Raw genomic sequence first — 23568 nt, 5'->3', positions numbered from 1 at the left:
AGGCATAACACGAAAACACTCAAAGGACCTGAGAAAATGGAAGGTGAGAGGATATTTCTCAGAGATAGGGAGGTAAATGAGCACTTTGCTATCTGTTTTTATTTTGTTAGCTCTCTTTTCTCAGTTTATGGAACAATATTTGTCCATATTATGGTCCTTTTTAATTACAAAATTAATACTACATATGCTACATTAATCTGCAATTGCTCTAAGAACATTGCAAAGATACTAATCAGCATTGTGCTCCCTTGTGCTTCTAACATTCTGGTTTGTGTTTAACCAGCTACTTGGCTGGTAAGTGGACAGAGTAAGCTCCCCATTACTGCTCAAGTAATAAGCTATACAACTATGTAAGAAGACATGACAATATTCAAAAACAGCAATGCTTTTACTATGCAAATCATTATCAGTAAAGTGACAAGCACAGCCCCTTTTCTGCAAAGCCTGAATAAATAAAGGAGCTTTGTCTATGAAATTCAGAAGAGACTGGAAGGGAAATAAATTCTGCAGTTAATCATTCATCTTGGAGTGTCTGCTGAGCAGCTCTGCAGCCCACTCTAGAGCTTTTCAGCTGTGGCAATTAATACAGAGTGTTAGACCCATGGGTCTGTATTTTTGCTGGTTATGTCCATGGCTTGCACTGTTCAACTGAATTTTCCCCAGTCCAGCTAACACAGAGAAAGGCACCCAGGATTACACTACAGCATGTATGCATATCCTGTCCATACCCTGATCTGTTCATCTTCCTGTTTTTGTCTTTCCTCACACCTAGCTGTGTTCAGTGCCTAGCAAGACATTCCCCTTTAGGATAGTATCATGAACAATCAAAGATTAGCTATGGAAACTGCATGCATGATAAGAACACCATATAAATGAATATTATTCCAGCCACATTAACTTAATTATTTTGATAACATTGGAAAGGTTACTTCTTCACTTTTATAGAGACAAGCTCTGTATATTTTTAGAGGGCAAAACACACCCACAACCTGCTCTTCAATATAGTATATAAAAGGTTTATGGATTTCATCAGAACTGGTTAGTTTATTGTCTAGACCACAGATTATTTTTCATAAGATTTTTGTCAGATCTGTGAGCTGTTTTGCCATGATGGATGAGACTATTGCCTTAAAATCATTATTTTCTGGAAGCAGGGAAACCCACTGAACCCTGTCAGATGGAATATCACCTTCTCCCCTGGAGCCTTATAAACTAAGGGCACAATCTCTTCTCACAGGGGCATACAGGAGTCCAGGACCAAACTACACTTTAACTACAGGGATAGAACATGAATTATACAGTTATAATAGGAGTTTTAAAGTTTTGCATGCATAAGCTGAAATTGCTACTGAAACATTATATCAACCACAGTCTTTGGCACTCAAATCAAAATTGGTGACTTTGGCCCTTCTGAGGAATGATGTTTCTAGAAACAGTGGCTGTAACTGTTAGTTTTAATTTCTCATAAAGTAAGAACTATGGATCATGTGAAGGCATAAGTGTCAAGTAAAATCTATGTTCAGTTTACAAAGAAGTGAAATTGTGTCCCTTCTATAATTTCAGTCCAAATGTTAGAGATTAGCAGCCATACAGTCAATTGTATGCACAGAAATAAATCACAGTTTGTATATGTATGGCTCTTGAAACACATTTTTCTTCAGGTATAATGACAAGGAGCCCAAATATACAGGAGACTGGAATACATGTAATCATTCTCTTCTGTAGAAGGATTAAAAACACTTATAGTAATGGACTAGGCATCAACTACTGTCAAAGGTATCAACAATTTTCACGTTTATTGTTTATCACTTAGAAAAATCTGCTTGCTGCTTCTGTCTTCCTCTACATGATTTCAGAGTTAAAAATTAAATATGCGGCTTCACATTTCATTTTTAACAGTTAATTGCTGCATAAATACACAGCATAAAGGAAAGCACAGACATTTTATAAAACCAGAATGGTTCCAAAATATTCAGTTGCCTCTTCATTTACATTTCTTATGCAGTAGATATATTTGAAAGACCTACTTTGAAGTGACTCTTTCTACAGTAAGGCAAAGTTAAATGTGCCTAGACAGCATCCGAACCAAAAATTTAAACTCCTCATCATTTTGAAAGCAATAGAATTGACATTTATTGCTGTGCCATACCAAACTACAGCCCCACCTCTGGATAACAAAAGACTACACGGTAGATGGATGCTTTAAGAGCCTTCCCTGGAGCCCTCCTATGCGTACTGTGATGTCTGTTTAGATGATAAACTCCTGGAAATGCCTGGACCTGAACATTTTTCTGTGTTTTGTGCAGATCTACTTCTTATGGTGTTTAGAATGATCATCACGATTAATCCATAGATAAACTACCCTAAGGAAGCCAATGTTGCCTGCCCTGCCAGAGCACGGCCTCAGTTGTGGCATAAATACCATTTGCTTTCTGTTATTTACAATGCCTATTATGGCTCCCCAGGGAGACATGAGTCCAACGCCTAAATTCATGGGTCATGCAGGGGAGGTAAGCACCAACTTTATTAGACTCTGAATTAGGCCACTGATCCGTAACACCCGCAAAGCCTTTATGCTGATTTTATTTATATATATATATATATATATATATATATATATATATATATATGTATAAAAAATCAGCAGACATCAGTAAACCCTTGCCAACTTCCTGACCAAAGCCAGAACACTGCACTGCGCAACAGTGCTACCACTTCCCTTGGTGAATCTGTAGAAAAACTGTGTCATGTCATACACTTCAGCTCTTTCAATATTAAAAACCAAGGTAGAGTAATGCATCTCAAATTATCAAATGACCACACACTAATATGATTTTCCCTGTCTACTGCCTTGACAATAGCTGAAGGCACTTCACAGTGGGAACAAAAAGAAATAAAAAAGCCAAACAACTGAAAAATATCTACCAAGTAAAAGATTAAATTTATTCTCAGTATCTCAACATTGTTTTTTAGTTAATTTGAGGGTATGAAAGGACATTATTGACACATGGCCATTGTGCATACTCAGCCACATGTGCCTATGGGCAGTGCATGAATGAACTGCATGGTCAGTGTTATAACACTCAGACACCAATTTATAAGTAAGTCATAGGACTTTAATGAAAGTTGATGGATGATTTTTGAAAGGTGAATGGCATAGGTGAGTTTCCCCTTTTGCTAAATGTATATGGTTCCTGTTCTTTGGTATTTATACTTGTGTAACACGAATTTCAAGTAACTTCAACTGGGAAGTGGCAAATTAGCTCTGTCTGCTAACTATCTGAAGAAAACAATCCATCTGTAAAGCCTTCCTTGAGCAAGGGGTTTCTTTTCTGTTTGTGCTTAAAAGGAAATGGAAGCATAGAAAAAAAAATTAATCCAAAGGGGGAAGAGACCTGCCAAAGGAGATATCTATATATATTGTGTTTCCTGTTAGGATACTAAATTCCTGGCAGGGCTCACATGGATATCTTTCCCTGTGCTCTCCCTAGCACTAAATCTTATTTCCAATGTTTAGAAACAAGAACCATAATAAAATCTGTCGACAAAATCTCCTAAGAAACCCAGCAGAATTTGCCCTGGTGGTATTGCCCTGGCCATTCCACATATGGCAACACACAGTTTGAATTACAAATTAATGTCATGTATGAAAATAAAACTAAGTCTAATTATCACCTGTATTGGGTTTGCACGGCAAGGTTTTGGTGTGTTACAGGGGTAGCTTCTGTGAGAAGCTAACAGAAGCTTCCCCCATGTTCAGCAAAGCCAGTGCCAGCCCCAGGAAGACCCACTGCTGGCCAAGGCCAAGCCCCATCAGTCATTGTGGTAGCACTTCTGAGGTAATGTGGGAAAAAAACTGCTGTTGGAGAAAGCAGTTGGAGAAAGAGCAGTTGGAGAAAGGAGAATATGTGAGAGAAACAGCCCTGCAGACACCAAGGTCAGGGCAGAAAGAGCAGGAGGAAGTGCTCCAGGCACTGGAGCAGAGATTTCCCTGCAGCCCATGGTGCAGCCCATGGTAAGGCAGGATGTGACCCTCCAGTCCATGGAGATCCATGGAGGAACAGAGATCCACCTGCAGCCTGTGGAGGACCCCACACTGGAGCAACCTGTTCCTGAAGGACTACACCCTGAGGGAGGGACCCACACTGGAATAGTTTGTGAAGAACTGCAGCCAGTGGGAAAGACTCATGATAGAGCGGTTTGTGGAGGACTGTCTCCTGTTGGAGGGACCCAACGCTGTAGCAAAAGCCCTCCACCTGAGGAGGAAGGGGTGGCAGAAACGTGTGATGAACTGACCACTGACTCCAATTTTGTTCCTCTGCGCTGCTGGGGGAAAGAAGGTAGAGAAAATCAGGAAATCTGGAAAGAGGGAGAGGTACAGGGAAAGTGTTTTAAGAATTTTGTTTATTTATGCAGTACCTTTCTTTGATTTGATTGGTAATAATTTCCCCCCCCCCCCCCACTCCCTCCAAGTTGAATCTGTTTTTCCTATGATGGTACCTGGTGAGTGATCTCTCCCTGTCCTTATCTCAACTCATGAGTCTTTCATCATATTTTCTCTCCCCAGCTCAGCTGAGGCAGACAGTGATAGAGCAGCTTTGGTGGGCACCTGGCATCCAGCCAGGGTCAACCCAACATATCACCCTGGTATCATTTACACACCCAGTAGTCTTTTCTCATACATTACAGTAACAGTTACTTCAATCAATATTGAATACCTAGAAAATCTATTTTTAAAAGTTTCTACAATACTTAGAAGGCTTAACATATCTGTTTTAGTAAATCAAAAAAATAGTAATTGCTGTTCTGAGTAGTAAAATCCACTCACATTACATTACACACATATAAACTTGCACAAAAGAAATTTTGAAGATAGGAAGGGAGAATTTCTCCCCTGCTGCACTGAGCTGTGAGTCATGAACACTTCCAATAGTCCACATTCAGTTGTTTAATCTCTTTTTCACAAAGGAACTAATTTCAGCCCAGAATTTAGACAGCTGCTTAATACCCTGTTAGGTTGTTCCAGTACGGCCAGAAAAACAACTATTTACTCTGTGTCATGTTTGAGTTCCATTGTATTAATGTTCTAAAAAAAGAAAATTAACTTCTAAACACTTTCCAGTAAATGTTATTATCATTTTAGCCCTTCCTCAACAGGAATATTCTACAAGCTCTGAGATGTCAATCAAAATTTTGTATTAAATTTTACTTTTAAACAATCTAAATTTACCAGACAAACACAGAATATTTCAGGTTAATAATGTGCCCTCCTTCACACCGAGCATGAACAAGTCAACACAGAAACTTCAAAGGCCATCTTGAAATTCTCTAGCATCAGCTACCAACAGCTATTCTTGGCCTTAAAATACGATGCCAAAACTGCTTGACACAATAAGGATTCCCCAGGATCAGACAGGAATGTCAGCTTGTCTTTGGGACAAAAGAAGCATATAGAGTCAGCTGGGAGCAGGAACAAAACAATCTAATAAATGGAAAAGCGGTAGAGACAGAAATGTTGATTTCAGCCAGTGAAACAGTTCCTATAGGACCAGTTCAGCTGCCTCCAAAAATGAAAAAGGTGGAACCCCCTGCCTTCTACAGAGGTCCAGTTCAGCTCCTGACTCCTTCCCAAGTCAAGAAAGGTCTGTAGCTGACATATATTTACATCTGCCTACTCAGTGTATGAGTGTCAAGAGGTCCACTCCAAAGAATTTCTTAAGAACTATCAGACCTTCCAATCACATTCCAAATTGCTTCATGGAGTGTGACAAAATCAAAAGAAAAGGGGAGGAAACACTTGAGTGATGCACGACACTGCCACAGAGAATTGTCAGGATGCAATTGGGTATTTTTTTCCCCAATTCTTTTAATTAGCCTCAACTTTACTACAGTTCAAATTGAAGTATCACCACACGCTATTGATCCCAAGCAAAGCTCAGATTTCTAAAAAAACCATCTGCATAAAGATACACATATAAAGCACTTACTTAAACAACTACAGCATCTTGAAAGATAGTAATTGAGAAATACAAGTACCTGTTGTCCCCACGGGCAGGATCCTTGGGTTTAGTATCACGATCATAAACAAAACGCTCTTGGGAGATGACTATGATGTTGTCTGTAGTTTCATTTCCCAAGACAGTGATAACAGGGTAACCCATCTGTAGTGTCCACTGATCCATTACCTCTTGGATATTTACAGATTTTCCAACCCTTTTTAAAGCCTTAGAAAAAAAAGAAAAGTTTCAATACACTGAAGCAGTATCAGCATGTAAAACCTCTTTTCTTTTTTTTTTTTTTTTTGTCCCTAGGATCATAACAATTTTTGGAGGGTAAAATAACCATCACACATGTATGCAGATATACACACACACTCTTACACCCAATACACACACACTACACAATTGAACTTAAGGCTCTGTGTATCTTAAAAATAAATGTTGAATAATCTTAACAGAGAGGAGAGTGACAATCAGAAAGTCATGGTTTCTACATCATTCAGGTACTTCTGCTGAAACAGAAGAAATAACCTGCTTTACAGGATTTTAACAAGAGCCACAGAAATACTAGGTAGCTATTCTTAACCAGCTAAGGTTAAAAAAAAAAAGTGTTAGTTGATCTAGGAACCTACAATAAGGCATATTTGAAGGGCCTTAATTTCTAAAAATACAGGGCTTATCTGTTATGAAAATCAAAATGACTAATTATTTGAAAATATTGTCCCTTATGTCCAAAGTGAGGCTATGTATAACAAGATATCCCCTGCTGCTTCATAAACTGCACCTGGTAGAACACATGGAGGATTAATGTGTTCACATTTGATTCTATATGTCAATAAAAATGCTGTTTTACAAGTGGATTTTCATCTGAAACACAAGGAGATACTACAGCACTGTGGGAGATGAGAGTGCATATGAGGGGAAAGAGGCATCATTTTTTCTTCAGCGACGGACATACTCCTAGCTGTCCAACAGTCCAGGAACACAGACTGAGCAACCTCTGATGAATACAAGCAAAAGATGCCTTCAAAACTGAAGCTGCAATTGCGCTGCCTTAGGAAAAAAGGGGCTGGCAACAAATGCATTTACAACTGAGGCAAACAGAATTATTAGCTGCAACAGTACATATGAGCATACAGTATAGCTATAGTGGTTATGGACCAGAATACAGTCTCATTTTTGTTCCACTTTATTAGCTGCAGATTCTGCTGTTCTATCACAACAACATTCATTCCTCCGACCTCCTATCACCCAGAACTGTCCCAGAGCCTTTAACAGAGGAAGGAAAGAAAGATTCTTGCAGTGACATTCAGCTACAGATTAAGACATGGATTTAACAGCCTGACTGTATGTTACTTGTCTCAACTCTCATTAGCAGTCAGTACAGACATACGACTTGGTTCAGTTGCCCACATGTAGGTGAATAATGTCATTTGACCTTTACATGCCACTCCAGAAGAGCAGAGATTTCCCCATATATCTTATGCTAAATTGGTTGGACACACCTGAATGTCTTAAACATCCTACTGCACCTAATCTGGCACTAGTTGCCTATATTTGAACAACCATCTCAAGTCTCTAGTCAACAGTCAGTGGTTCAGGCTTATTATCATGTAGTGGCTAGCCAATTGAATTACTCTCTATGCTCTGCTAACTATATCGACTAGATTTCTGGGACTCCGGTTGTTCCTATTCACTAGTATCAAATGACATATCCTAAAATATTCAACATATTCTTTCAGAACCAGTGTATCTACAATAGACGTGCTTCTCATGTGGCAGCTGGAAACTAGGATAAATTAAGGTAAAAGCTGTTAGAAGTCTGTGAATCAGCAACTGAAGACTCAGTGAGAAGAAGAGGATCTTGGACACCTAGTTTACATGTATATACATGCTTGTCTAGATGTCTTGACCTCCAGCTAAATCCTAGTTTTGATGTCAATAGTTACAACTAGATTGTCATGTTTTGTATGGCTTGAACTGCTACCTGTGCCAAAACTCTCTGACTGTACTCCACATTGCCTTCCACTCAGTCTATCTGTGGGGAAGGCTCCGACTAGCTCAGACTAGTCCCATAGGGGAGAAATTATGGGACACTTTGCTCATTTTACAAAAATTATAGCCATTGTGGAGCCCTAGACCAGGTTCTAGAACTCAAGCCAAGCCTGGATATATAAGTCTCTACAGCATGCCAAATATTACAGTAAATAGTTTTCTGTTTACATCATACTTTGAAGATTTAATATTTTTTTCCTTCACAAAAATCTTAACTCCATACAAAATCACAAACTCATGTGATGGAAATGCCAAAGCTCGGCACTTTCATGTGCTTTCTAGCTTATGGTTCTTTATGGTTCTCAGTGTGCTGCCACTGAAGTCACTGATAGTTTCCATGAAGTATCTTTCACTGCACATCAGTGACATAGCACATGCAGGGAAATATATTCTAACATAACAAAGTATAGGAATGCTGCAGAACTCATATTTTTAATGTTGCCATTAGGTTAACTCAAATGGAATTTCTTTGCATCAGTTTCAGTATTTGCTCTGTGGTTTGAAGATCTCAACAAGCACTATTCACTCCTGATCTCACCAAGAAAAACACCATAGCAAATTCCTATTTCTCCCTCAGTGCAATAGATTAAAGCATTTTACCTTTGACAATGTGTTCCAGAGATCATTTCTGGCTGCATTGCCATACTTGTGAATGGTTAAATAGTCCTACAGAAATAAAATAAAAATAAAAATCAGTATTACAATACATAGGCCACACAACTAGAGCTGTGCATCACTGCTATTAGGAGTTAAATCACATCAATGTTTGCATTTGTTCAAGACTAGAAATATACAATATGTTCATCCTAAGGGAATAAATAAACAGTTTCTTAAGCTACTTTGCAATGCAAAAATTGTTGCTAAAATTTTCATTTACAACATTAAATGCTCTTCCTTTTCTGTGTAAGTTGTTCTGTAAGCTAAATATCATATATATATATATATATATATATATATATATATATATATATATATTTAGAATACTAATCTTGGGAAAGGTTCCTAGGTAATTCTCAGCAATGAAAGGAGAAGCTGCTGAAACACAGCTCCAGTTGCTATTTTAGCAGGCCATTCTGCTTTGTCTAGTGTCAAAAATCTGTGCACTTGGATGACAGTTGGATTCATTACATAAGATTTAACTGAGCAATAGTCCATCTGAACTCCAAACCCTTATCTAAGGAGATCCTGGCCCTTCAGTGTCAAAATACATCATCCTGGCAACTAGGGTTGCAACAGGTTATCACAAAGGCTTTCCACAACAGGGAGCACTGGAGGACACATGACAGGACATGTGGAGGACATGTGATGCTTGTGCACAGGAACCTACATGTTTCTTCAAGCCACCTGTGACTCAGAGTCTGAGGAGGTTGTAAACTGAATGCTTTCACTCATTCTGCCACAGTTTCAATAACTGAATGTCCATTCTTCTCCCGTAACAACCATAAAGATAATTCCCAATATGCTTCCATCATATTACAATAACTTCCGAAATTAATAGTTTAAGCATATTACCAGCTTGGGTCTAGGTCTTTCAAGCATAAAATACTTCCTTTTTAAAATGACTTCTGGAGAGGCAACACTGTTGTTTCCCACTATCCCATGTCCCTTGACAACAGCTCACTCGGTTACAGAAGTGAAATTCAGCAGTGATTACTTAAATAACATACATTTCAAGCATTTGATTGGGAGAATTAAGTGAAAAACACAAATCAGAGGTTGTACATCAACTGGTTCTCCTACAACTGAATTTCTACCATCTTTACACAATGGTAGAAGACAAACCTTAATTTACTGCACAATGATAAAACTAGGACAAATGTGCTGACTCTGTTATCTGTGCTTTGTGTGAAGTAAGATACTTTGGGAATAATTAGTATTTGGAAAGGAAATTTTCCGATACACAAATTGTAGCACCTGTGACAGATACAGCTTTTGTCAGCCAACTTATAGTGAAACAATCAACAACTCCCATTTAATCACAGACTAGGAAGGCTAAATGAGAACACTGACTCTTTAAATGCAGTGCTGAGTCTTAATAATGTCATGAGACTAACTCAGAAAAAAGACAATATTATACAGGCTGCCCCTATAGCACACTGTGCTTCCCTTTTGTCTAAAAATACAGAATCATTTAAGGCAGTGAAACATTCAATAGCTTCCAAGGCTAAAGAAGCTGAATTGCAAATTAGAAAGCTAAAATAGGAATAAACAAAAGTGGGACAAGGTAAATAAATAACAACAGATATTTGCACATTTTAAGCAATACTAGAAAATGCTGCATATATTGGTCCTTCTGAGAGATGCTGTTAGAATCTTTACAGAGCAAAATAAAATGGGTGGAACACTTGAGGACTTCATCCAGGCAATAATTCTGTTTACTAATCTACCATTAGACATTATATTTGACTTTTACATTTTGTATTTAGAAAGACTGTAAAGATATTAAATGCTTCTGCCTTTTCTTTTGAGTTTGGTTTTGTTTGGTTTTTTTCCTCCCAACACACAGATTGGGAGGTTTAAATGTGGCTTGTCACTCAGTTAAAAATTTATTATCCTCCAATCTAACATGTTTATCTCACAAAGAAAAACAAAAGGAATCCTAACCTTTACCATAAAATAAGAATATACAATAAGAAACACAACGTCTTGGTACGATCCATCCATTCTGTCATTACTTCCTGAAAGTTGCATCAAGAGCATAAATGCAACATAAAACTAGGAGTGTTATCAAACACATGCACAAAAAGCAGTCCTAAGTGACAGCATGTATTAACACAGGCTTTCAGTAGGAAACCGACATTGGAATCTCAAATCTGAGTGTACTTTCCAGAGGCACAAGAGCAAAAGACTTTTGAACTAGGTCCCATCAAATATCCTCTTATTCCTAGCCTCATATATTTTTTTTCAACAATAACCAGTAGCAGACACCTGGAAACTGTAAAAAACTAAAAAAACATACAGTGGTACCCCCCTCAACTGCTCTTCCATCATCCAGCACTTCAAGGCACCAGAAATCCTAAGCAGATTAGTATCCTTGCATTTAATAGTTATCGTCTGTGAATTTGGCTGGTTGCTTTCTGAACAAATCACCATTTACAACACCTTATGAAAAAGCACTTCTCACTTCAGTGATTTGTTGTGTGATATCTGTTCCAAACGCCTGCCTGTCCACTGGTTTCATCTGCTGCTTCCTACTTCGAGCGTTAGAAGACACAGTGCATTACTGTTCCCCACTTCACTCTCCCCAAGCCACTCATGTTTTTACAGATCTTTATAGAATGTGTACAGCTTTTATATTGAGAATTCTGCCAGACCCAACCATTCCCAGCTCTGCTGCAAAGTTATACTGCCACCCCAGCTGCTGACTCCAAAGCTAGTTTGGATAGTTTCTGACCCTGCCTGAATTTTCATTCACCAGATGATGAGCCTCACTTCCTCTTCCACTGACAGGCATTCAGCTTAAAAAGGAAAAGACATATCAGCATCAAATACATATCAGGAAATAGTAAAATAGGAGCCAAAGATCTATACATACCCTGCTCGTCTATTCTAAAGATGGAACAAGCAGGAATATAACCCATTTTTCCTCCTGGGGACTCATATCTAAGTCTTAAGCAGCTTGCAAGGCGTAGAATACATGCTCTCATTCACTATAACTCTCCAGGTCTGGAGTATTAGCTGCCCCTTTGCCTGTACATTCAGTAGCAAAACCATAGCGAACAGAACAGAGATGCAAGCCACAGAACAGAAAAGGAGGATGACACTGAAAACACAGCTGTCTGAATCTAAGCAGTGCTCAGCACAGCTCCAAAGGAGGCAAAGTGACTTAAAGCCACTTACTCATAAACACATATGCCCAAAACCATCTGGCTGCAAGGCTGCTTCCCATCATAAACTTGCAAGTCTATCACTGACAAAAGCTGTTCCATCGACAGGAGAATGTTGGAGTATGAAGTTATGCTTTAGCCACCTTCCTGTCAGCTATAGCCCTACAGTGTATGTGAGCACAAAAGATGGCATGAAAATCTCTTTAACAACTCAAGACTCAAGAGCGCTCTTCTACAACTCTTCCATTCTCCTTAACTGTAATGCTGCCTCCAAAGTTTTTCATTGTCATGGAGAAAGCAGGAAGAGTTCGCTGACCCTAGGGCACTGTCACACAACATGAAAATTAATCAAAAATACATACCCAAAAGTAATCATTTGGGTTTACATTTTTAGCACGCATCCTCTTGTAAAATTCTTCCTAATATTTTCACATTAAAACATGAAGCCACTATTTGCCAAAAAGAATAATGGAATGTGATCCATTCACCTTTATTGATGAAAAATTAATCAGACAATGCAGTTTTCTAGCATGTTTTAGCAAGTCTTAACATCAGGTAAATAAATAAATAAATAAACAACTAAATATCCTGACTCTGTGATACCATGAAAACAAAGTCCATTTATTGCACTACCAAAACATAAGAGCCTTCCAAAAATCCAACAGATTTAGACTACGGTATAATGTGTTATCAAACAGTAATCTTAATCCCTCCCCAGAAAAGAATTAAAAGGCTCAATGCCTTTGAAATTATTTCTTGCAAACTGGAGAAGATAGCTTGAACAGTAGTAGGAACAGTGAAAAACGTTAAAAGATTTTGAAAGATGGTTTCAGTAATGCTGTACTGATTGAGGTTTCAGACCTTTTATTGTACTAGATATTTTTAAGAAAAGGAGATTATTTAAAAGGGAAAAGTATTTAATTTCTTTGCAATATTGCCTATTAACTAAGCCTCTTGGTTACAAAATAAATGAGCTACCCCACTATCCAAACATTATAATGCTCACAAGTAACAAAAGGTAGTGACTGATAAATACCAAAAAGTTAATACCAAAAAGTTAAGCAAGTGTAAAGGAGGAGTAAGTCTCCAAACATGTGCCTTGCTTTCAGGGGAGATTTTACATCTATAAACAGAAACCGAAATATCAAATCTAGGACTAAACTCCTTTCTCAGTTAATCTGTTTGAAGTTGATTGCTCAGCTGAAGGAACAGCTCCAGACTTACATGAGTGATGATGAGATCTGAAACAGATTGAGATTGAGTAACTTCATTTTTCTCCTAAAGATAACTGGAAAATTCCACTATACGAGGGAGGAAAAAGTAGAAAACTATTTTGATCTCCAATTCTTGTGGATATGTTTCTCCTTTCTCAGGGCTCAGGTAAAGCAGACCTTCCTCTACCTCCCTTTTTTGTATTTCATTCCTACTCCTCAGTGCACATCCTCCTCCCCTCCTCCCTTTGGCCTACAGTATGTTCTTCTTCAATGGTTTTATACATGAGTGCTGTTTATCACTGAAGATTTAACACTACAAATAAAAGCATTTAGTTCAGGTAGAAATCAAGCTCTAAGGCTCGAGGTATCAAATCCCATGTGTTTGTTTTCCTAGAAATTTATATATCTAATCATAAGCCAACAGACACCATCTGACAGATGCTGACTCTAACATGCCCCTTTTTCCTCCCTTCCTTCACACTCTAACATCAAATCTGCTATCACTCATTATCTTAACATTGTCTAACATTCAAATAAAAAAGCTTGGGCAAGGGTCAGAGGGTAGTGCACATGTTCGCAAAGGTGAGCAACAAACAAAAGGGAGTAAGAACCAGTGGTAAAGGACTACCAGCAAGCTACAAAATTCTGAAGATTCTCATAAGAGAGGAAGACTACTGAATAGAAAAGCTAAAATAGCCAACTAGACTTGCAGTATTTTCCAGCTTTACAACAGATGAATCCTGAAGAAACAGCCGTAAGGAAGTGACTACCCTCCGGGCTGGGCAGTCAGCCAAGCAACAAAGGAGTAGGTAAATTCACCTTACTGGTCATGGTCGACACTGTGTAAGGCTAATTAGTTGGGGGTTAACTCTATTTGTGTCAAGAATTAATTTGTACCAGTGAGTCAAGCTGCAGAGCTACCTCCAAACTGAAAGGACAGCTGTTATCAGACCAGTTGTCAAAGCACTACTGCAATGCCAGCTAAGAAAAAAACTGGAAAACAGGTTTTCCCTGGACAAGTAAGCCAAACAACTGCTTCACTTTCTAGATCATTTTACCAGAAGTGCCCCAAACTGCTTTCAGGCAGTCTAATAATAAACTGCCAACATACAGAATATACTAGAGTCATAGAATATATTTTCATCACAGTTTCTACCAGAGGATCAAAAATGTTGATTTTCTTCCTATACTTTAATCTATTACTGCAGTAAAATGTTCTTCCTACAAAAAATAAAGTTACTCAAAAGTCAAGAATTTAACTAACTAAAAATAATTTCAATTTAAAATAACAAAAAGCCAGCATCAAAAATATATTGAAATAGCAAGCACATAAGGAGTATAAGGTAATGCCTGCAGATAGCAAGCCTATGTAGATAGTCCTTACCTAGTATTAAAATCATCATATCTGTTACAGTCACATCATCAAATGCATTCCTGTATCTGCCTTGCGCTACAGTTTGATGATACCTCAGTGGTACAGCCAGACAAAGCAGGTCCCACAACCTTGTGTGTGCTGTTCCTTGGACCCATGACCCTGTTTGTGATGCTGCTTTGCAGACTAGACCTCCGAAATGGCCTGTATAGGAGTGAAACATTCCCCACTAAGGACACCCTTCCTTCCTTGATCAAGTTTACCAAGGAGGACTCCAAACTCTTCCACTGGTATAAATGAAGTGGTGTTGGGTGGTCATGAATGGAGAAGAACAAGCAGCTGGAGGCAGCATTGAGGAAAACAGAACAGTGGTTTCCTAAGCCAGTGTCCTGTCCAAGTATGTGCCAAGTATTATGAAAGAGACTGGACAGAAAGATACACAGTGGTGATTTCAGAATATAGCTAAGAGAAAGATTATCAGTGCATCACATTTAAGGGGAACAAAATTTCATTTTGAAGCGTATTTCTCTAAAAGCAATGCTCAAATGTTCTTTTCAAATGTTTAGGTAACAGTTGGTAGTGTAATTTCTCATCAATAAGATAATTTTTACAGTGAATTAGTTAACCTTCATTAGAAATTATGTGTGGACACTGCATTCAAAACTGAAGTAGACTAAATTCAGAAGCTTCAAATACTAATAAAAACACTACCATAAATCAAAGAAAGGAAATAATATTTACCTCCAGTTTTTAAAGTGTCCACATGGGGCTACTATGTGGTTTAACTAATCCGATTATAATTCCCACCTTCTGCAGCTTTGAATGAACTTTTGTGTTACCTTGCTTAAAATGTCTACTACTAGCAGCTTCTTAGCTAGCTTCTAGTTCAAACTCACAAATAGGTAAAAAGAAGTTTAAAGAAAGCCCAAAAGGTTTGCAACATACTTCAAAGCCATCATACAAAAATTCACTTCAGCTGTGTTTTGCCTTCTCTTTGGGTTACTATTTCAGTGAACACATAAAATCTTAGGGAAGAAACTCGGTGGAATCCTATCACTGTACACCAGCTGAAATTCCAGCCCTTAATTTCCAAAAGGTGCATTTAGACTTTTTTCATGTACAACAGTGATATAATGCCAACAACTGGAAAATATGTAATGCAATCATGTAATATCTACAATTAAACCATTATGTCTAAACAGCAAGCTATAGCTACTAATCAGAAAGAGTGAAACTGGAACCACACATGGAAATAAATCTTAATTTTCTCTGGAGCCAATGATGCTGAATGGGCCACATAATTATAGCATTTTACTTTGTCCTTTTTCCTTTGTAATTCCTGATACTTCCGTTGATGCTAACAATAATCAGATCAGCAGAACTGACATTTCTGGCATTATAAGGGCCAATGGGGGTTTTAGCATTGATTTTGCGGGAGAAAAATTAGAGCAATGTTGAGAGTATCTCATCCATGGTATTAAAAGTATAGCATTCATTTAGAGGATCCAGAGAGGATCTGTGCCCTGTTATATCCAGGCTGAGATACAGGAGAAACCAGTAAAAGAAAGCAGGCAAGAGCCATCATTAGGTCAATGGGATTGCTTTCTTTGCTCTACCCACTGCTTGTTGATAAGAAACCAGTGATGTAAATTAGAAATAAGCCATCTAAAATCAACATGATCCTTCGTTTTCATTCCAACACAAAAAAAAAGAAGAAAAGCTTCACGTGTCCATAAGGAACTCAATTTTTCAATTCATAATCTTCTGTAGTACAACTCTGTGAACTCAGTGTAAATGAGGCATCTAAAACTGATTAAAAATCTGTATTCCAACAAACTTCCAGATACTTTAAAATATATCCTGCTTTGCTGAGAATCCTTGTTAAAATATCAGAAATATTAAATTGAGATGTTTATTTCCCTTGTAAAATTCAACTTCACCTTTTAGCTATTTATATGGACAGAAGGGCAGTTCCATTTTGAAACACAGTAGCAGCAGTTGCAGTGTGGTGGCAAAGCAGTTTGCAAGTGAAATCTAAAGGGAACAGTTAGAAGAATTGCAAACTTAGCGCATGGCAGAGTCTGATGGTATCTGCTGTGCAGTGAGAAACTAGCTAGTATATGAAGCTAGGCTTTAAAGAAAAATGTATTTGATGTATTATTTGGTAGCGGTACTAAAATACTGAGCTAAGGACAAATCCTACAGAAATAAAGCACTCTCTGAAATTGAACTGCATATATTTGACTGAATTTGTACATTCATTTAATTCTGTCTTGTCTGGTTGTATAATACACTTTAACCTAAAACCACACATTGCTCAAAAAATATATGCTTAGTGCACACAAAAAAAAAAGATGGAAAGCTTTCCAGTGATATTTAGATGGCACCTGCTCATTCCTCTGCATTAACTTGAACTATGCCCAAGAATTTCTAACCGGGCAAAAAAATCTCGGCTGTACTTTTCTGTAACAATTTTCTCTATATAAACACCAGACTTGGAAAGAAGTTATTGATACTTATTATGAAAAGGTGTCGATAAACCAATCAAGAAAACTTACTGCAAGCATGTCACCGTGTCTAGACCATAAGGTCCTGCAACACTTGTACATTAACACTGAATAACAGAGAAGCAATGAGCAAATGTTTCTCATTGTGCAAAACACTTTTATACAATTCAGTCCCTAGAGCTGCACCTTTTTTTTTCCAAAATAAAGACACCTTAAAAATCATTAGCCCTTACATTTGGTGATATGTGTGTCAACGTAGCTACAGTAACTTAGCTTTCAATGCATGTGGGGAAAGGAAAACGAAGAGGAAGGGGAAGAGCAAAAGGGAGGAGGAAGAGAAGAAAGAGATGATAAAGGAGAGGAGAAAGTTTTTACAACAGCATGTTTGTTCCAGCTTGGATTCAGGATATTTTTTCCTGAATGTCCTCCACTAGACTGAAGAAGATTGATCTATTTATTTCATTTCCAATATATATAATGTGTTAACTAGGAGTTCAATCCTGCAGTATTTGTTCTGAAAATATCCCCACTGACTTCTAAAGAGCAAATGGAAATTCTGATTGCATAAGAGCAGCAAAATCATGCACAAAACGTTTCCCTTTCAGTGCCCTGTAAAATCCACTGAGCTGCCTCGTAGCAACAGAGGTAAGGTTGGCACTGAGCTGCTATCAGGAAAACAGTGTAATTCTATTCCAAAAGAAAACATTTTTGTAAATAGCTGCTGAGCCTGCTGACATTATCTGGAAATTCATACCTATCACTCTTTCTCTTAATAATTCCTATAATAAAAATGAAGGAGAAAACAGTCATAACTGAATTTCAAAGATAACAAAAAGAAGCTCACTGAAGGCACACCAAGAGAATAGCTATGCAGTATCTGTAACATGACTGACTCTAACATTGCCATAAAGGGCAATTCTGTTTTGAGAAAACAAACGTTGTTTATACACAGTGTGTATACTAATTGTTTTTCTTTTTGTAAAAAGCTTTAGCAGCAGAGCAAAGTATCATTTTATCCTAGCTGAAGAACACCATGACTTCCTCCTAAGTAAGGCAATACCATCCATAACCTTGCTCTGAACCCAAGCACTGGTGACACTTCTGGCTTTTGAGGTCCAGCAGCAGCTACCCTCACCACATTTTATGTTCCTTACTGCAACCTTCAGTGTGGGCAAAATGTAACTGTTTTAACTGAAATCCTGTCTTCAAAGAGTCCATCTTAGATTGAATTCTTGTCCAAAATTTTAGTCAACACCAGAAAGCACTGAAAAATATCACATTTTACTTTTTCTTATTAGTGTGTCCTTTCCTCTGCTGTCCCCATGCACAGGAGCACAGCTCTAACAGTCAGAAGGAAAACTATCTTGTTTCAGGAAAATGCTTTTTCCTAGCACTGATCACTTTTAGATAACCCAGCAGCAATAGAGACCCTCTCTCTCCCTGAAGGGACAGCCCAGAGCTGCTTAAGCTCAGAAGGAGACTCAGGCCCTGAAGCAAAGAGCCCATTTCCCTTCTCCTGGCAATCCCCAACAACTGGGGAAGAAAACTGTCTGATCTAAATGCTCCAGGAACACACAGCAGAGCAGAAAGATGGAAAGGAGTTTATATAACCAAACAGGAATGTTCTGCTAATGCACCATTTCAGGAAGAAGCTCCCTTTGCAGAGCACCAATGTTACATGGGGCAAAAACCACCAGCACACATGATGTGCAGCTGCTAAAATTATGGGTGCATTATGTTCAGCCTTGACGGTATTCTGCTTTCAAAAAGGTAATAAGTAAATTGCAGAACTGTAGATAAACCAAATACCCTCACTCTGTGGATAAGCTGTTGCACACCAGGACAGCACTGTGGTCTCATTTGTAGCAGAGGTAGACTCTGTGACTGAACCTGATGTGACATCTGTTCTGAATATCGAAAGTGGTTCAAAATGCTAAACATTTTAACAGAGTATCTTCTTGGGTTTCAAAATAGATATCCAAATTTCATGCCTCTTTTTAATTTCACTCACATTGGTCTAACTTCCCTTCAGATGTACAGGCACTCCATTCTCATTAATTTCTTTAGAGAAATATTAGTCGAATGATCAACATTTTCTGGAGGCCCACCTTTGTGTCTTCACAGGCTGAGCAGCAGCCACACAGTTGAAAATGATGCCAGTGGAAGCTGTGCTTTGAACACATAAACTCTTCTGATCCCTAAGTGCTAAGACACATGGGAATTTTGCATACTTCGCACCTATGTAAATTTTAACTTCTATTTCTCTGTGTCTAGATCTCCACCCTAGAACCATGCCTTTCTTCCCTATGAGGTTTCTGTCCTCTGCATTAACTGTTGGTGACGCACTCTGATACCATACTGGATGACATTTAAGAAAATTGAATGTAGCAATTAGGAACTGGGCTACAAAGCAAATGAAAAGTATATGAAACTATTGAACCCAAGAACATTTCAGTTAGCATGGTCCACCTTGTGAACTGAATCAGACATTGTCCTATGTAGAAAACATTGGGTACTTGCATAATTAAAAAGCCTGGTAAAGGTGCACACACAGAAAAAAATGGAAAAATAAAATTAACTTTAGCATTTCTCTTTTACATTTAAATAATGCAGCTTCAAACACAATTTTCCTTTAAGCATTAGCATTTTGCTACACACAGTATACTCAAATACTCTTGAAGTTAGAGGAAAAATTTCCATTTTTGCAGTGATAGCCAAGTCTGGCCCTTACTACGCTATAAGTCTTTAACATTTTCAAAGGAAAAAAAATATTGTGACACAACTTATAGAAGTTTCTTATGCAAGAAACTGACCTACTGTCTTTTACTGACCTCTGTAAGTCGAGGTGGAAAAAGCTATAGGAATTCAGTCCATAACGCTGAATTCCTTTAACAAATGTAAACTAAAATCCAGAGTGATGTAAATTAGAAGCAATAGAAAAGCTGAGGGTGCAAAAAAGGTGAAAGATACTAACAATCTCGTATGCTATGCACTGCAGAAAACAGTGATGTCAGCTCCTATAAGATTTCCTATGATTTCTGAAGTCCTCCTTTTAACATGCTCAAGTTCTCCAGTTGACAATTCTCAGATAAAGGGGTTGGTAGCAACTATCTCAGACAGTTAATTGCCAGAACATCCATGGTGATACTTTGATGTTCACCAACATCATACACTCTTCTTTTCTAAAGCAGAGGAGGTGGGTGCAGAATCAGCTGAAAAGTACTTTACTCAACACCTAGTAAATGCACCAGCTGCAACACCAGAGGTACTGTAGATACAAAGATGCTCCTCCTGGGTGGCAAAAGTTACATCCTTTGACTGAACAAAAGAAGACTCCAGGTAGTTCCATGTTCATTGTTGATCTGAAGGCAGCATTGCAGTTAACAGCTTCACCCACCTTGATCCTAAGATGCCTGATTTTTTGTTTGTCTTTGCAGATTTTTTATGTTTTTACAGAAAACTCTTAAAAAGAAGTCTCTAATGATGTCTCATTAAAGATAGCAAACAACTAACTGTTATGAACTGGTAATAATGAGATAATAAATAGGTATTAAATGGGTACACTGTTTAATACACTATGTAAAAAATAGATAATCATATATTACCATGGAAATAGATGAAAATATTTCATGCATTACTATTTCATGCACATTGTAGGTGTCTAAAAAGCAGGAAAAAGCAGTGCGATGAAAGTAAATTTAAATAGCCAGCAATATGACACTAGGAAGTGGCTGAAATCTGAACCTTGCTGTATTTAATAGCCTGAACACCACACTTCCCCAGACAGCTCCTGTGAAAGGCTGACTAACTTGTTTCAATACAGTGGCCATTCTACAGCACCAAAAGAGACAGTATCTATCCAAAGCACTGTATGAAAATTCTTCCAAATGTACAATGTAAAGCCTAAAAAGTAGTTAATTTATCACAGAAGCAGAGACTCCTACGGTAACTAATTCAAACTGCTGATGATGCACTAAATCAGAGTGAGTGATGAACACATACACAGCAGCAAGTGAAGTTCAAAAGGATACAGATCTATGTGATCAATGAGCTGTCACACAGCAAATGAAATGCAGTGTTGACAAACGTACAGTATTGGAGATGAGGCTCCAAAATAATCAAACCAAATATAAGAAAATAAACCAGTGCAGAAATATCTTATTACAACACTGGAGGTGCTTTTAAAAACACATCTACCAGACATTCAAACCACTGGTACTTCTCTCTCTATTTATTTCGAAAAAAATAAAAACCAAGCACTGATTACTTGAAGAGATGCATTGTCATAACGCAGTAAAATCTTCCCAAAAATGCAACCCAGTGAATCCAGACATGTAAGAAACCATCTATTTCAAGCATGGAGTCGGAACAACAGCCTACAGAAGAAAATCTCACACAGACCTAGTATCGTATTGCACATTACCACCCTGAGTGATGACTGAATGATAAGGCCAACCTCTATCAATCTGTGCAGTTCAGAAACATAATCAGAGCAAGTGGTGCTGACCAAGCCTCTTCATATTCTAACCACCTTCTTACCTGATTAATAGCTTTTTGACTGAAGAGCAACACCATTTTGTAAGAAGAGTACTGGCATTCAGTGATGTGCACTTCTTGAATTTTCCTGGAGTATAAGAAACTGCACATCATGAAAGATGCCAGAACTTTTAAAAGACAGAAATCACCTGCTGTGAGAAGGAAGGATTTATTAGACATTTTCTACAAAAATAATAGCTGTAATTTTCTCATATGCAAGTGTTACCAGCTGTGGCTACTACTGTCATTATTCAATTATTCATTACAGCCAATAGAAATACATTCTCTTTTGCTTTTGTCTATGGAGTGCTACAGCGAGAATGTTCTGTCTGTAACTGAATTTCCTGTTTTAAATGCCATATGATTCAAGACATCATATCTTTGAAGGGCTTTTCAAAAATCCTACCTTCACTAGTCTCTTGGATGCAGCTTTATTGTGGAACTGCCACACTATAATCAAATGCCCTTTCAAGTATATTTATCATCATAGGAACAGGCCAGTTATTCTTGACAGATATGAATCTCTACAAAGACATCTACACTGCAAAAATGAGCACTTCTACCAGAATTTTACTTCCTTGCAGATTCCTGAACAGAACAGTTTGCTGAACTGTTACAGATCACATACACATTTGTACATTTCCTTCAGATCATATTTATTGGTAAAAAATATCCACCAAAGAGCTTCATTCTCCTCCATCAACTTTTCTCTTCTTCTTAATACAATTGATTGTTTTCTTTGACAAGTAAGGGATTTTTCACCCCCAACCTGTCTCCACCTGCTCTTCAAGAAGTCCACATGCCAAGTGAGTAAGAAAAAACAAGCAATTAACAAATAAGGTAGCAATCCTATTTGCTTCTTGTTCTAAACCTTATTTTTTCCTCTCCTTAACCCAAAGTTAAGTTACACCTTATCTGTTGTAGTGTCTCCTATATTAAAGCTCTAATTCTTTACGTCTTAATAAGACAATGAATCATGCCTTGATTTGGATGAAACCACAAACAATACAAACACAAATGAAGAACTACTCATCTTGGTTATGCTACTTTAACAAGACTTCAGAATTACTCTTTTTTATCATCTGTTAAACTCTTAAGGACATAGCTAATAGACTAAAAAAAAAAACCTGAAATAATATTGAAAATATAATAGAGTGGAGAGGTAATAATATAGAAGGTTCCTGGAGTGTGTGGAAGTTAACTTCTAGACACAGCTGGTGAACAAGACAAGTAAAAATGCTGCCCTGCAGGAGCTCTTGCTTGTGAACAAAGACTGGTGAGTGATGTGATGATTGGAGGGTATCTTCAGCTCAGCAATTATGAAATTATAGAGTTTTCAATTATTGGAGAAGTTAGGAGAGGGGTCAGCAGAACTGCTACCACGGCCTGTTTATGACACTCATTGAGAGAGCCCCTTGGGCTTTTGCCTGAAGAGCAAAGGAGTCCAGGATTGCTGAACATATTTAAGAAATCCTAAAGGTACTGGAGCTGACCATCCCCACGTGCTGAAAGACAAGCCAGTGGGGAAGACCATCAGCCTGGCTGCACAGAGAGCCTTGTTTGGAACTCAGATAACAAAAAACAAGTTTATGACCTTTGGAAGAAGGGGCAAGCAGGACTACAAGGAGGACTACAAGGGCATTGCGAGGTTATGCAGGCAGAAAACTTGAAGAGTCAAAGCCAAAGCAGACCTTTATCTAGACACTACTGTAAAACACATTAAAAAATGTTTCTATAAATATATTAGCAACAGGAGGGCTGAGAATCTCCATTCTTGGCTGAATCTGGGGATTATCATGGTGACAAAAATGAGGAAAAGGCTGAGGTACTTAATGCCTTCTTAGTCTCAGACTTTCATAGTAAGACCAATTGTTCTTTGGGTACCCAGCCCCCTCAGCTGGACCACAGAGACAGAGAGCAGAAGTGAAGCACCAAACATCTGAGGGGAAAATGGTCAGCTGTCTTCTACCCCACTTAGATACACAGAAGTCTATCAGAAGGGACAGGATCTATCCAAGGGTCCTGAGGGAGCTGGCAGCAGTGCTCACCAAGTCACTT

At 38.1% G+C, this 23568-nt stretch overlaps 1 protein-coding gene across 2 annotated transcripts in view; it reads right to left on the bottom strand.

Annotated features, from left to right (window-relative positions):
* TRHDE (thyrotropin releasing hormone degrading enzyme) overlaps nt 1–23568 on the bottom strand; it is a 202038-nt gene that overhangs the window by 62449 nt on the left and 116021 nt on the right. The window contains exons 8-9 of one of the 2 annotated variants that reach the window (XM_068190227.1): nt 8655–8720; nt 6037–6224 (exon numbers count right to left, since the gene is read on the bottom strand). In XM_068190227.1, the coding sequence (XP_068046328.1) occupies nt 6037–6224; nt 8655–8720 (254 nt within the window). The remainder of the gene's footprint in view (nt 1–6036; nt 6225–8654; nt 8721–23568) is intronic. The other variant, XM_068190228.1, reaches the window with a different exon arrangement.

This window comes from Anomalospiza imberbis, chromosome 5 (assembly GCF_031753505.1).
Source record: "Anomalospiza imberbis isolate Cuckoo-Finch-1a 21T00152 chromosome 5, ASM3175350v1, whole genome shotgun sequence".
NCBI lineage: Eukaryota > Metazoa > Chordata > Aves > Passeriformes > Viduidae > Anomalospiza > Anomalospiza imberbis.
This window is presented reverse-complemented; position numbering and strand designations above follow the sequence as displayed.